General features: G+C 49.4%; 2 protein-coding genes across 7 annotated transcripts in view; one reads left to right on the forward strand and one right to left on the reverse strand.

The window, feature by feature from the left end:
* Positions 1–1,731: 1,731 nt before the first annotated feature.
* LOC144614282 (uncharacterized) lies at positions 1,732–6,590 on the reverse strand. Of its 2 annotated transcripts, none has more exons than XM_078437112.2 (3): positions 5,899–6,590; positions 5,438–5,482; positions 1,732–4,444 (listed from the first exon to the last, which is right to left on the reverse strand). In XM_078437112.2, the coding sequence occupies exons 1-3, from the start codon at positions 6,588–6,590 to the stop codon at positions 4,234–4,236; spliced, it is 948 nt and encodes a 315-aa protein (XP_078293238.2). In that variant the 3' UTR covers positions 1,732–4,233. The 2 variants fall into 2 exon arrangements, with proteins under 2 accessions (XP_078293238.2, XP_078293239.1); XM_078437113.2 differs by having other exon boundaries at positions 1,732–4,565.
* RBM33 (RNA binding motif protein 33) overlaps positions 6,523–14,949 on the forward strand; it is a 139,275-nt gene continuing 130,848 nt past the window's right edge. For all 5 annotated transcript variants that reach the window (XM_078437075.1, XM_078437083.1, XM_078437094.1 and 2 more), the window contains exon 1: positions 6,523–6,631. In XM_078437075.1, coding sequence (XP_078293201.1) covers positions 6,589–6,631 — 43 coding nt within the window. In that variant the 5' untranslated portion in view covers positions 6,523–6,588. The remainder of the gene's footprint in view (positions 6,632–14,949) is intronic.

Consider the following 14,949-nt stretch of genomic DNA (forward strand, 5'->3'; position numbering starts at 1 on the left):
CGGGAGAGGCAGGGCCCCGAGGGAGGTGGGAAGGGAGGGCGCTCACGGGGTGGGGGTGGGGGGCAGCATCAAATCCTTTAGTGATCCGTGAGCCACTAGCCTCTCTGCCCGGCTTCTCATGGGTAAGGAGAGACCACCTGTCGTTGGCCTGCACCACAGGGGCTCCACGGGGGTAATCGAGGTAAATTCCGAGCTCCCCGGGGACACGGGGCTGTTTAAACACAAAGTGCGGCTTCGCCGGCTTTTCTGCCTTGGCCCGGAGCAGTCGGTCCTCCCGAGGGCTCAGCTCTGCGCCCTCTCCCCGGCACGACCCGGCCACATGCACACCTCACGACACGGACACAGGTCGAGGAACTCTCCCAGTGTTCCTCTGCCTTCTCGACACCCGGCGGCGAGCCTCTTTTGCTCACCTCCCCCGACCCCACTTCCGTTAGCACAAACGCCCATCCTGAGGTTGCCACCGAGCAGAAGCGTTTCCCAGAGGCCCCGTCTCCCTAGGTTCCTGAGCTTGAAATCGTAAATGAAAGAAGCAGGCGGCCCCCCAACGGCACAATCCCCATTCCTAGCAGACGTCCGCGCAGGAGCAGCGAAGGAAAGTTAAGGCGAGTTAACCTAACATTTCCCAGCTTCGCTGATGCCTCCGTAGGAGCGAGCGGTTTATCCTCAGGTGAGCGTAGAAGGCACCCGGGGAAGTGACTTCCCGACCGAACTTCCAGAAGTCAGAACTTGGCGAAACTGGCATGAAGTCTAGGAATCTGCGTTCTGACAAGGACCCAAAAGCGACCGTAAAGCACATTTCTAAACTGATGGATGGCATTTCGAGAAATGCGGCCGAGGGACCGGAGGAACAGTCGTATCTGAAGAGGGACGCACACAGCTCAGGACCCGTGGAGACTGGCCCACGGAGGCCACGGGGACCGGGGGGTGAGCTCCGGGAGCCACTCCCCTTACGGCACTTTCCTTTCCTCGCAGGGGGTAACCCTGCAGCCACGCACTCAGGGTGACTCCCTGCACATTTCTGAGCTCCCTCCAGACATAGCACCACTGCCTCCAGCACGGAGCCCTACAAACGCCCCACGTCAGCCCCGCGAAACTCTTACCTCTCTAGTCGTTAAGATGTCGGTGTTTTACTGGGGTCTCCCCTCCTCCCCCCTCCAGTCCAGAAAGTGCTTCCCGGCAGAAAGCTGGACGAGGGCCGCTTCGGTGGCGCCCTCTCTCTCGGTGATGGCAGCTCTGTGCTGCCTGTGGTCCAAGGTCGGAAGTGTGTTTGCCTCACGTCTGTCCGGTTTTCACGTTATGATGTGGGGGACGTCTGCCCCAACTGCTACATCGTGACCCCGGATGGCGGTTCCCTCTTGTTTACTCTCAGGCTCTTCTCTGTTTCGGATATTTTTTTGTTGCACTACGTGTAAATCTAGGTGTAGATGTCTCTGAACTTTTCTTACTTGATGCTCCTGTATTTGTGGACTCGCATCTTTCATCGGTTCTCGAAAACTCTCGGAAATCAGCTTGACAAATACCGCCTCTCTTCCACTCTCTTTGTTCTCTCCCGCGGGCCTCCAGTCGGACACTCTTATTCTGCCCTCCTGGTTTCCGAACCTCTCAGTCCCACTGTTCCCCACCTTTCCTCTGTGTGGTATGTTCTAGGCGATCCTACCTGTCCTTAACTAAAATCCCCTCATCAGCTGTGCCATCTGTTTAACGTTTCTTTCGAGATTTTTACTACAACAATCAATTTTTAAGATAGCTTTATTGAGGTATGGTTGATACACAGAGCGCAGCACATATTCAATGTATACAATTTGATGACTTTGGACATAGGCACACACCCATGATTCCTTCACTATTTAACAATTACATTTTAATTTTTTAAGTTTATTTATTTGAGAGAGAGAGAGAACATTCGAGCAGGGGAGGGGCAGAGAAAGAGGGAGAGAGAGTCCCAAGCAGGCACTATGCTCAGTGCAGAGCCCGACGCAGGGCTCCACCTCACCAACTGTGAGGTCATGACCTCAGCTGAAACCAAGAGTTGGACGCTTAACCAACTGAGCCACCCAGGTGCCCCTTGCATTTTTTAAAAAGTTTTTATTTATTTTGAGAGAGAGAGAGAAAGAGAAAGAGAGAGAGCGAGCGAGAATCCCCAGCAGGGTCCACACTGTCAGCACAGAGCCTGATGCGGGGCTTGAACTCACAAACTGTGGAATCATGCATGGCCTGAGCCAAAATCAGGAGTTGGATGCTGAATCAACTGAGCCAACCAGGCGCCTCTACAATGACATTTTTGAACATTCTCTTTAGTCCTTTTTTTTTGTTTTTAATAATTTTTTTTTGTTTCAAAGCAAAAAAAACAAAGCAAAACAAAAAACTTACCGAAAAGCTTAACATGCAGCAAATTAAAACCCTTTTCTTTGCACCATTTGAGAATAAGCCTCTGAGTTGAGGCTGCATCACTGACAAGTACCTCAGTATGAACTTCCAACAAGAACTCTCTTCCTACAGATCACCTACAGTCATGAAGATAAGTCAACCTCGTTACCTTCCTTCCCTCTTGTCTGCAGACCCTGTCCCCCCGCCTGCGGGCCGTCCCAGGAACGGTCATCACGGCGAGAGCGGTCAGTTTGTTTGCTCACAAGAGGCAGGATGATCCCACCGCGGTTCTGCTGCCCACGGAGATGCTCTCACCACTCACACCCAGCTCTGACCTCCAGGGCCCCACCTCCCAGCAGCGTGGAAACCCTCCCACAGTGCTGGCATGCTGATGTCCCAGTTCACCGCCTGCTGCTACACGCAGCTCACACACGGCCCCCACCCCGGGGTGGCGTCCTCCTGTCCCGCCCAGGCCGGGACCCTCCATGTCGCACTGACCCCAGTGCCTCATTCTGCCAAGCTGACTCCTTACCCTAGCCTGCCAATCCGCGAGGACATACTCCTCCCGTTTTGATCTCACTTCCCATACCGGACAGCCCTCGTAAGGAGCGTGGGTTCTGATTCTCAGGTGTGGGTCAGCAAAGCCATCTCCATCTCCCCTGCCCCTGTCGGTATCACCACCGGCGTCACCTAATGGCTTGAGGATAAGACTGTTCCAGAAGAGAAGGCTGCAAAGAAGAGGACCGATACAGAGCGGCTCTCCGGTCACTATGGGGGTCTCCTGCTGGCTTCTCACTTTAACTCATTTCCTTAAACATTTCACGTCGTGTTGTTTCTGAGAATTTCAGTATCTGAGCTCCTTGGGAGGGCAATCTACAGTTTATATTTTTTCAACTCTCAATTATTGTGGTTTCTTCTCCTGTGTATTTTGTGATCTTTTTTTTTCTTCAAGTTTATTCATTTTGAGAGAGAGTGTGAGTGGGGGAGGGGCAGAGAGAGGGAGAGAGAGGATCAAAGCAGGCTCCGTGCTGTCAGTGCAGAGCCCGACGCAGGGGTCAACGTCACGAACCATGAGGTCATGACCTGAGCCGAAATCAAGAATCTGATGTATGACTGACTGAGCCACCCAGGCCCCCCGACAGTTGCTTGATCTTAAACTGTGAAAAACAGGGGAGCATAATATGAGGAAGGCCTTCCAGGATCTCTGGCTTAAACCGGGAGCCTCACGTTCATATTCTGACCACCACAGAGGCCCAAGGGCTTATTTCCTACCGGCAGTGCTAACAGGGGTATCTTCCCTCAGGGAAACCTGCCTTTCTTATACACTCACTATTTATAGCTCAGGCCCTCCCCCACCTCCCTGCTTCTTTCTTGATCCCCTGGAGATTTGTTTTAATTTCTAAAGCCCAGCAATCCAACAATTTTTTTTTTTTTTTTTTTTTGGCAAAATCTGTCTTATAGCAGGAGGGTGGGGCTCTAGACTTTTCAGTCCACGTTGACAGAAGAGTAAGGCCTCCATATTCACTTTTAACTGAAATCGAAGTGGAACCTGTAAGATTTTCAGGGGGAGATGTAAGAAATTGTTAAATGCTCAGTATGAGATCTTCTTAGGTTGACCATTTATACTCCTGTAATGCGACACCTGGCAGCAGCTTCATTTAAAAAGTTAAAGAAAAAACACGCGTTGGGAGCAGGGCATTCTGAGATGCTCCCCTTTGCAGTCCACGTAAGCACACGTGAGCTCCTCACAGAGCTGCTCTGTGGTTCCCCAAATGCAACTCAGGTGCAAGATGAAGGCGTCGGGACTGCCCTGGCTTAGAATCCTAGACCGTGGGAACTTGCACATCTCATAATTGTTACCTGGATTTACCTTTCACATCCCCAAACTGAGTTAAGGGAGATCCTCAAGTTCTGGCTTCCTGACAGGTGTTTAAAGATGATTCCGTTTTGTCCAGCCAGAAGCAGTGTACCAGTCAGCACTTCTGACACAAGCAAGGATGTTTTATAACACAGTTGACGTTGTAACTTCATCAGGTTTCTAGGACAAGTTAAAAAGGCAACCCAAAGTGAAATCTGTCTGTAGAGAAGAAAGGGGGTTTGTTAAACCTTTACTCACAGTACTGTGTCAAAATCTTCTCATATTAGGCGTCCAGGCTCAAGTTTTTCCAGTTAGTGATGAAAAAATTTAGAGTCTTGTCCTAGAGAAATTCATTTTTAGGTCATTCATAACTGACATAGATGTCTTCCCTTAATTATAACATAGCTACAAAGTATGTATGAGATTGTTTCATCTTTGGGTATTTGGTTTTTTGAACCATCCTTCTCAAGATCACCAGTGGGAGGGGGAGGCGGATGATCACCAGCGGAACTATCTTGAAAAACATGTTCTGAGTTAGAAATGTCACCCTCCACAGTTCAAAAATAATGCAAGGTGATTAGAGGTTCAAGCCTTTTTAAATCTGGATGTGCTGATGTGCTTTCTGATGGAGACTTAGTTATTCCAGGTTGCTTACAATGCTCGCTATCATTTTTTTGCAGTGATTACACGCAGCTGAATCAAAGTAACTTTTAAAAATTGTTTTTCGTTTTTTCTCTCTCAGATGAGTATCTGTGGCATTAATTACTAATCCAGTAAAGTTTATTTTTTCAAACAACTTATCATGAAAAACTTCAAACGTATATAAAGTTGAAAGAATTTTACGGTTAATGTAGTCTATCACTAACGTTTTGTCACATGCCCATCTCTGTTCCCATCTGGGAAGCCACCTCCAGCATGGACCGTGGCGGCTGTTTACTAATGGGTCACAGCACCCGGTTTCTTCAACGTTTTTTTTTTTTTTTTTTTTTTTATTTATTTTTGGGACAGAGAGAGACAGAGCATGAACGGGGGAGGGGCAGAGAGAGAGGGAGACACAGAATCGGAAACAGGCTCCAGGCTCCAGGCTCCGAGCCATCAGCCCAGAGCCCGACGCGGGGCTCGAACTCACGGACCGCGAGATCGTGACCTGGCTGAAGTCGGACGCTTAACCGACTGCGCCACCCAGGCGCCCCACAGCACCCGGTTTCTTACCTCTCCACGCTGCCCATCCGCTTTCTTGCTGTCAGAGCCATCTTCCTAAAACACAAATTTTGTCATGTCACTTCTGTTGTTAAAATCTGTCCATACTCCCTACAGCTTCAGGAAAATGTCCCAAAGTCCTCATTGCATCTGACCCTTGTTCCCCTTTGCGGCTGATTGCTTCTTGAGCACCCGTCTCCCCCAGGACGCTCGCGGCCCCACACGCTGCTGGCAATCCTCCGTCCCTAGGAAGTCATCTGACATCTCTGAGCCTCTGCCCAGCCTTCTTTCTACTCCATGGCCCTTTCCTTCCTTTCCCCATACCCTCACCTTCACCGTCAACGAATCGACGTTTGCAGCTCGTGGGTACTTCACGACCCCATTACACCCACGTCTCCCCCATCCCCCACCTGCTGACAAGCAGACGAGGCTCCCGAAGCCCTACGCCCCTTCCTGGATATCATTCACGGCACCTCGTTTTCCGGCCGTTTTCGCTGCTCCAGGAGCGCAATCTCCCGCGGACCTCGGGCCCGGGCGCCCAGCGTGTCCGGGAAGCACCCGCAGCCGGCCTCCGGACCCGGGCTCCGACTGCTCGCCTGCTCTGGGTCAGCTCCAGCCAGCCTCTCCGAGCAAGCCCCGCCCCTGCCCGGCCCGGCCTTGACGGCGCGGCCAGCCCCGCCCACCGGCCCGCGGGCCGCCGGCCGGAAAGCGCCGCGCCAACTGCTGCAAAGTGTCGTACGACAGAACCCGGGACGGGACTACGGCCGGCAACCGCCCCCGCCGCCGCTGCAAACTCTGCGGCTGCAGGGGCCGAGCGCGGCGGCCGCCCGCCGGCTCGCCCTCCGCGCTCGCCCTGCGTTCCTGCAGGCGTCCCGGAGCCGCCGCGCCGCGGAGGCGGCCCGCGCCCGCCCTGCTGGTCGCCATCATCCCGGCGTGCACCGCGGCGGCGGGCGGGCCGGCGGCCATGTTGCGATAGTCTGTTGTTTTCTTCCTGCGGAGGAGCCGGGCCGGAGTGGCCGAGACCGCCGGCCGTCTCGCCCCCTCCCCGGTCCCGGCCCGCCGCCCCCCCGCCCCCCCCCGCCGCACGTCCCCGGGCCCCGGCCGGCCGGCGGCCCACCGCCTGGCTTGGCGGGGCGACCCCGAAGGCCGGGCCCACGAGCACCATGGCGGCCGCCCTGGGAGCCGGCGGAGGAGCCGGCGCCGGAGGTACGTGGGGCGCCCCACGCGGGGAGGACGGGCCGGGGCTCCCTCAATCCGCGTCGTCGTGCCTCCCGCGTCGCTCGACGCGCCGTGGGGGCCCGCGAGCCTCGGTGCCGCGGCTTCCGCCGTCGAGCCTGCACGCAGCTGCGGGCCTCGGCCGGCGAGGCCGGCCTGCCGGGGCCGCGAGCCGCTCGGACGGCCGTGCCGGGGAGCCGGGCTCGTCGCCGGAGGGGCTCTGCTGGCGGGCCGGGGTGGGTTTCAGGCCCGGTGCAGAGGCGCCGCTGAGGGTGGCCCCCATTGTGCGGGAGCGTGGGGCAGTGCGGCGTTTCAGAAACCGGGGGTTGCAGAGGAGTGACCCCGTCTCGCGGGTCGGCTACGTGCACCTCTCCGTGGCCCAATGAACGCTTGCTAGCGCGTCGTCCGCGTTTGACCGAGACCCAGCCGGGCAAGAAAGGTGTAGATACCGGATCAGTTCCTTTGGGCGGTTTCCTCCTGTTTCGCAAGCATCAGTGGTTTTGACAGAGCGCCTGACAAATTCCAGGTGAAATCACAATTTGTGGGCCGAGGCTTTTGCTTTTTCTTTTTCTTTTCTTTTTTTTTTTTTTTTTTTAATAAGGAAAAGTACTTGCAAGTGACTTCTTAATTATCGCTCGAAAGCTTCGGTGAAGGAAACCCATAGACGGTAAAGTGGAATCAGTAAAAGCATTTGATAACTCGATGAAACATCCTTCCAGCGTATTCCGTGGAGGCATTTCTTAGTACCGCCTGCTTACGACTACGCTGCAGTGTCCTGCTTAGAACTTTGGTCCAAGCATTGAGACATTTGCGTGGCAGGGTGCAAAAAACCCGCCGAGAGAGACTAAGCACAGAAATGCCACTTGGGGCAGGGGGGCTTGGTACGTGCCGCTTTTCTGGAAGGTAAAGACATGTCGTGCCTGTTAGGGCCGGGGCGCTCGAGTTAAAATGTGGAGGTGCAGGGTAGGTAGGGTGTTCCTTCCTTGCTCGGTTACTTTCCGGGGTCACAGTCTTGTGTTTTGTATCGTTCTGGAAGCGTCGCCCCGGGGCTCCTGGGTCAGAGGCCCTTTCGCGAACGATGCCACCCGTTATCTGCGTGTTCTCTCGCGCACAGGGGCGTTTTGCCGAGGCGGTGGGGTGTGTCAAGGCGTTGCAGAGGTGGCTGCTGCTCTGTGTGCGGGCGTGTCCTTTCAAGTTCGAGATCCTTAGGTCCTGAGAGAGTCGATACCTACGAATACAGTCGCCGTAAATCAAAGCATTTCAGCGCCCGGGATGAACTTGGGTTTCGAAAGGTCGAGACTTGCTGTCTTAGAGGAGTAGGTAGGCTTTACCTTGAGGTTCTGGAGTTTTTCCTTCCGTTTTGTCAGGGCCACCCCGTTTCCCTCCGAGGCTTTAGCCACAGCCCTTACGAGGGTTCTGAGTTGCGTGTGACTTGGCTCCTGCGGCCTCTGCACACGGGCCGAGTGCGGTCCTCCAGGTCCCCTCGGGTTGCACTGCTCCGGCCCTCGCGCTCCGGGTCTCAGGCTCCCAGGATGCCCTCCTTACGTGAAGTAGGTCCAGCTCCTGCCTCCGAGCCTCCCTGCCTTTTATTCTCGGCAGCCTTGTTTGCCTCAGAACGTTTAGCCCGGTTGGTTATTTATTTGGTCTTTTTGCAAAAAGAAGCCTATCGGTCCCATTAAGACGGGAACGCTGTCTTTTTCACGAGCCATGCGCTCCAAGTTGCTGGCACGTTGTATACGTGCCACATAACTTGACGGCGAGTGAAGTAATGAGATGTTTTCCTCGCGAACCCTCCTGTGCCCTTTTATGGTATGAGTAGAATTCTAGTAGTGTGCAGTTTGCTTTGTTCACTTAAAAGCAGGTCCTGGGCATCTTCCCATGTCAGTAGGTGAGAGTTTTATGGATCCACCACTGATCATTTGCCTATCGATGGGCATTCCAGTTAGTTCAGCTTTCTCGCCACTAGCAAATACCGTGCTGAACGTGTGTGGACACAACTTAGTGTGCCTATGCAAATATTTCTGGGGGGCGGATCGCTCTAAAAGTGGAAGTACTGTGTTGCAATTACATGTATTTACAATTTTGGTAGCTGCTGCGAGTTGTCCTTAACTTCCCTCAGTAGTGTGTGGGAGTATCCCGTTTCCCATACCCTAAGAATCTCTTTAATTCTGGATCATCTTGGGACAGAAAAAGAGCCTCGATGTTGTAATCTGTATTTCTATTTTTCTGATCTCCAGAGAAGTTAGACATCTTTTCATGTGCTATTTTTCTGTGAATTGCTTGTTTACATAATTTGCGACTTATTTTTTTAAGTCATGTTATAGATTTACTTGTTCTGAGAGAGAGAACCAGAACCAGCGGGGGAGGGGCAGAGAGAGGGGCACAGAGGATCCGAAGCAGGCTCTGTGCCGACGGTAGAGAGCCTGATGGGGGCTTGAACTTGCAAACTGGAGAGATGACCTGAGCCGAGGTCTGATGCCTAACTGACCCTCAGTCACCTTTTTTTAAAGTGGTTGACCTCTTCTCTTTATTGTATATTTCTCGTTCTTTGTGTATTGTATCAGAGATTAGTAACCCTTTTTTAAAATTGTGCTTGCCCTGTAAATAAATTTGTTTTAAGTGTTTTACTATATGGAACTTAAAGTTTTACTTTGTGAAATATATCACTTATTCTTTTATAAGTTTTTTTTTTTTTTTTTCTTTTTGTAAATCTGTTTCTATGCTAAGAGTTCCTCTATGTTTTTACCATTTGATGCTTCTGGGCTTTTTTTTTTTACATTTAGCTTCTATTCCATATGGAGTTGTTTTATTTTGAGTGTCGTGTGATTTTGGGGCCTATAACAGTTCTAATATGATTTGTTGACTTCTTCTCTGTCTTTTCCACCTTTTTAAGAAGTTACCATGAACAGTTTTTTGGAATTATCATTTCATTGTGTGTGTGAATATACGTGCATATGTCTTTCTGCGTGTGTTATGTATATATGTTGGCATATTTTAAAAAAAATTTTTAATGTTTATTTTTTGAGAGAGAGAGAGAGAGAGAGAGAGAGAGAGAATCCCAAGCAGGCTCTGTGCCATCAGCCCAGAGCCCGTTGCAGGGCTTGAACTCAAAAACCGTGAGATCATGACCTGAGCCGAAATCAAGAGTCACATGCTTAACCGACTGAGCCACCCTGGCACCCCTGTGATGGCATATTCTTTTCCAGCTAATCCCATATGATTAGCTCTGTGCATTAAAAAAAAAAAATGTACTTCAGAATCATCAATCACATTTTGTAAAGAATTCTACTAGAATTCTTATTTAGGTTGTGTTGAGTTTACATAATTTGAGAATGATTGGTATTTTTACAGTATGGGTTCTTTCATCCAGCAACAAGAGTGTCTCTGTCAAGCTGTTCTTTTTTGTCTGTTAGTCATCTGCCAAATGTTTATTGAGTACCTGCTCCTGTGCCGGGCACTGATCTAAGAGGCTGGAGTACATAGTGAATAAACCAGAGGTCCCTTCCCCTATGGAACTTACATTAAGTAAAATTTTCTTTGTATAGTTCTTTCACATTTCTTGTTAGTTTTGTTCGTAGATATTTTGTATTTCTCACTGTGGATGGTGTACTTAAAAAAAATTTTTTTTTAAATATTTATTTTTGAGAGAGAGAGAGAGAGAGAGAGACAGTGTGAGTGGGGGAGGGGAAGAGAGAGAGAGGGAGACACAGAATCCAAAGCAGGCTCCAGGCTCTGAGCTGTCAGCACAGAGCCCGGCACAGGGTTGGAACTCATAAACCGTGAGATCATGACCTGAGCCGAAGTGGAACGCTTAACCGACTAAGCCACCCAGGTGCCCCTAAGATGGTGTAGTTTTAAAAATTTTTTTTTTTTTAACGTTTATTTATTTTTGAGACAGAGGGAGACAGAGCGTGAACAGGGGAGGGGCAGAGAGAGAGGGAGACACAGAATCTGAAACAGTCTCCAGGTTCTGAGCTGTCAGCACAGAGCCTGACGCGGGGCTCGAACTCACAGACCGTGAGATCATGACCTGAGCCGAAGTGGACGCTTAACCGACTGAGCCACCCGGGCACCCCAGATGGTGTAGTTTTTAATCCTATTCTCACATTTGATATTGATCTGTAGAAAAGCTTTTTTAAAATGTAATTGAAGGGGCACCTGGTGGCTCAGTCGGTTGAGTGTCCCACTTTGACTCAGGTCATGATCTCGTGGTTTGTGAGTTCAAGCTCCACATTGAGCTCTCTGCTGTCAGTGCAGAGCCTGCTTCAGATCCTCTGTCCCTCTCTCTTTGCCCCTCCCCTACTTGTGCTCTCTCAAAAATAAAACATTTAAGATGTAATTGAATAGTATACACCTGGTTTTTTGAATCTTGTTTTACCAGTTTAGTACTTTAGATTTTCTAGTTAGACAGTCATTACTGCAGTGTCTTTTGTTCTAATATTTATGGCTCTCATTTCTTGTCTTGTCTCAGAGGCACTCATCATTAAGCCCTCCAGTATGATGTTGAAGAGTGCGGGTGGTGACAGGCTTCTCTGTCTTGTGAGCTTGTTCTGGGTTTTAAAGAGTGTTCTTTTTAATGTTTTGCCATTAGATATGTATACTGTAGGTTTGTGATACTGTTTTTTTAAGTGAAGAAGTTTGTTTTTTGAGTCTTTTAATTTTCATCAAATGCTTTTTCCTTACCTATTGAGGTGATCTGTGAGGTCCTTTCTTTAATCTCTTAATGTATTATGTTGGTAGATTTCTAGTGTTGAACCAACCTTGCATTCTTGGGCTCAAAACCTGTGTGTTTTGTTCTTTTTAATATATGGTTGGATTTCATTTTAGCATTTATGTACGAGCATAAGAAAGATTGGCTTATAGTTTTCTTCCTTTGTGTTTGTGTGTGCATTGGTGCTATCCTGTTTCTTTCTTTCTTTTTTTTTTTTAATGAAATGCTGATTTCCTGGAACGAGTTGAGAAGTTTTCTGGGACATAATGAAAAAACCTTTGTATTAAATGTTGAAGAACTCTGTCTGCAAAGCCATTGGGGTCTGGTACCTCTTTATTTTTCAGTTTCTTCTATCATTGGTCTCTGTTGCTTTTTAAAAGTCTGTGGGTCATTTTTTTTTTAGTTTATTTACGTAAGTAATCTTTATACTCAGCATGGGGCTTGAACTCCCTACAGTGAGATCAAGACTTGCATACCCTTCTGTCTGAGCCAGCTAGGTGCCCCTCTGTGGGTCAGTTTTGGTAGGTTTTTCTGGCAAAGTACTTCTGTATGTTTTCAAATGAATTAGTGTAGGGTTCAACACTCCCATTTCTAGTGTGGTAAAGCTAAATTTTTTGACTCAGGCTTGCCCAAACAGATTTTTACTTTGTTTCTGTACTTGATTGAGGATCTGGTTAGGCCTAGAATTCTAGATTTGAATTCATTTTCCTTAGATTTTTGGTGGTGTTGCTGTGTTTTCCTGGCTTCCAGTTCTGCTGTTGAAAGTGATGGCATTCTGATTCCTTTGTATGGGACCTTTTTCTCTCCCTGGAAGATTTTAACAGTTACTCCTCAGTGTTCTCAAATTTCATCAGCAAATATCTTTTTATTGTGCTTTGCATTTGGGGGACACTTTAGTCTGGGAATCTTCAGTTTTGGGAAATTTTCTTATATATTTCTCCCTATCATTTCTCCTTTTCTCATTTAACTGAAACTTATTACTGGTTTTTGATACTTCAGTTATATACAAAACATAAGAATAACAAGACAGTTCATGGAGATGCTTTTGTGAGGATAGGCACTTTGGTAGTTCATAGAGTGAGGTGGAGGGATAGATGCCTAGGACGGGAGAAGCACAGTGGTCAGGGCGGTTCTGGGGCCTCAGCAGGCTCACAGTTGCTGGTGGCGCTTTGCTCCAGGGATGCCCCGTGTCTACAGCTACTTCGTCAGTTACTTACCGATGTAGGAATTTTGTTCTGTTCCGCCAGATGCTGTTTATCTTTTTTATTTGTATTTTTTTTGTTTTTTTAATTTTTAAAAATGTTTTATCTATTTTTGAGAGAGTGAGAGAAAACAAGAATGAGCAGGGGAGGGGCGGAGAGAGAGAGGGAGACACAGAATCCGAAGCAGGCTCCAGGCTCTGAGCTGTCAGCACAGAGCCCGATGCGGGGCTCGAACTCATGAACTGCGGGATCATGACCTGAGCCTAAGTCTGACGCTTAACCCACTCAGGCACCCCCAGATGCTGTTTATCTTTAGCTGCTTTAGCTATCGCTAAATGTGGGTCCACTATTTGCCATCTTTTGATATTTTCTCCTCTTTTTTGAAAGAAGATGGAACTCTAATACTTACCTATGATTCCATTTTTAAAATGTTAACAACTAAGTCAACTAAGAAGAGATCATGTAAATCAGAGAGCATGTGTCTTGTAGACCACCAGATTGCAGCCTGTGCCTGAGTGATTCTGCCTGTGCGATTTACTGCGTTCTGTAAAGTAAGTGACCTTCCTACCTAAACGTCAACGAAGTCATAGTTGCCCTTTAATATATTTTTTAAAGTTTATTTATTCTGAGCGAGAGAGAGAGTGTGTGAGCATACACATGAGCAGAGAAGGAGCGGAAAGAGGGAGAGAGAGAGAATCACAAGCAGGCTCCATGCTGTCAACACAGAGCCCCGTGCATGGCTTGAGCTCACAAACCGTGAGATCGTGACCGGAGCGGAGATCAAGAGTCAGACGCTTAACTGACTGAGCCACCCAAGGGGCACCCCCCCCCCCTTTAATATTTTCATATAGGGAATCAGAGGGTATGCTGCTATAGCTGCTTCCTCAGTCAATTGCAGAGTGCTGTACTTGGTGTTTGGTAGACTTGAGTTTAAATCTGGCTTTGTGGTTCACTAACTTTGGCTAGTCTTGTTTTTCACATCTGTAAAAGGAGGATTTGCGGTTGGATTGAAGGAGAAGACAAGTGTAAAAATGCGAGCTCATTGAAGTAAAATGAATCCTGTGTTCGGCCCTTCTGTAGTGCTGGGATTATTTGAGTTTTATCAGTGAGTCGGAACAGAAGCTGTGCTAAGTGTCCCAAGTATGAAGCGTTTTAATACGGGAATTAGAGGCTTCCACAGTGGTTGGAAAGGTGCAGGTGCAACGGCTGGGAAAACTTTCTCTAGTGATCTCAGCCTAGTTGTGAGGCGCTTGCCTGGCAGTCCTGTGACCCGCAGAGTCTTGGGGAACCTCATGGGCCTTCTCAGTCGGCTCTGCTGCAGGTATCGATCCTTAAGAAGCCACCACCGACTGTGACAGCTCCTGTGAGCCCAGGGGCAACAACGTGGTTTTCCAGAGCTCACTCGTCGTCTGACGGCCTCCCGTCTGCCCTGTGTGTGTCCTGCCTCTGCCTCCTGAGAATAACTCCTGAGAATGGCTGTGAAGCTAATTGGGACTCGGGCTTCCTGTGGGCGCCTCGCCTCGTGCAGTCCAAGCTCACGAACAGAGGCTCGGGGAGGGCACTCCTACGTTTCCCCTGCACCTTTGTGGAGTGTGGGGACCACAGTCTGCACGGCAGTTGCTTGTGTCTGTGGAAGGCAGAAAAGGGACTGGCCAGGGGAGGGGGGGGAGCTTTCTCCCCTCCTTTGACGTTTCTTCCCTTAAGTTTCACCTATTTAGCAACTGATCTTTGCCAGTTTAGAAAGTTTAACTTTTTAAAAGGAGGGTATAGACTTTTGGGAAAAGAAATAGGGTGTGATTTCCTTCACATTCCTAAGTCGTGGTGGGGACATGGGTTGGCTGAGCTCAGACCGCTGGCCCTCCTCCAGGCTGCCCAGGATGGCAGAGAATCGAGGCTCTAGCTTTTGTAGCTTGGGGAGGCAGAGCCCTGTCTTCTATCGGGACTCCTAGTGTGATTGACTTGCAGACTCAGGAAGAAATTCAGTTGCAAGACAGGCAGACGAATGGCCAGTGCGCACTACACGTAAACAGAGTACAAAGTTCATTTCAGGGAGAGCCTGTCCAGGGGCCCATATAGGTGAGAGATCTTTAAAACAATGACTACAAATTATTTTTCAAGCAACATGGCATAGAGGCTCTGTCTGATTATTTTGCTTGGTTGCTCAGTTTGGTAGTTTTACTCTGTAGGGCTAACATGCTCACTTTCAAAGTTCTTCCCCCCGGCCCCCCTTTCAGTAGGTTTCGTGTCCAGCATGGAGCCCAGTGCCGGGCTTGTACTCAGGACCCTGACATCCAGACCTGAGCTGAGATCAAGAGTCGGAAGCTTAACCGACTGAGCCACCCAGGTGCCCCTCAAAGTTCTTGAACGTTACCCTGATTGTTCTTCCTAGATGGCTC

Source organism: Panthera onca, chromosome A2, assembly GCF_046562875.1.
Source record: "Panthera onca isolate mPanOnc1 chromosome A2, mPanOnc1 haplotype 2, whole genome shotgun sequence".
Lineage (NCBI taxonomy): Eukaryota > Metazoa > Chordata > Mammalia > Carnivora > Felidae > Panthera > Panthera onca.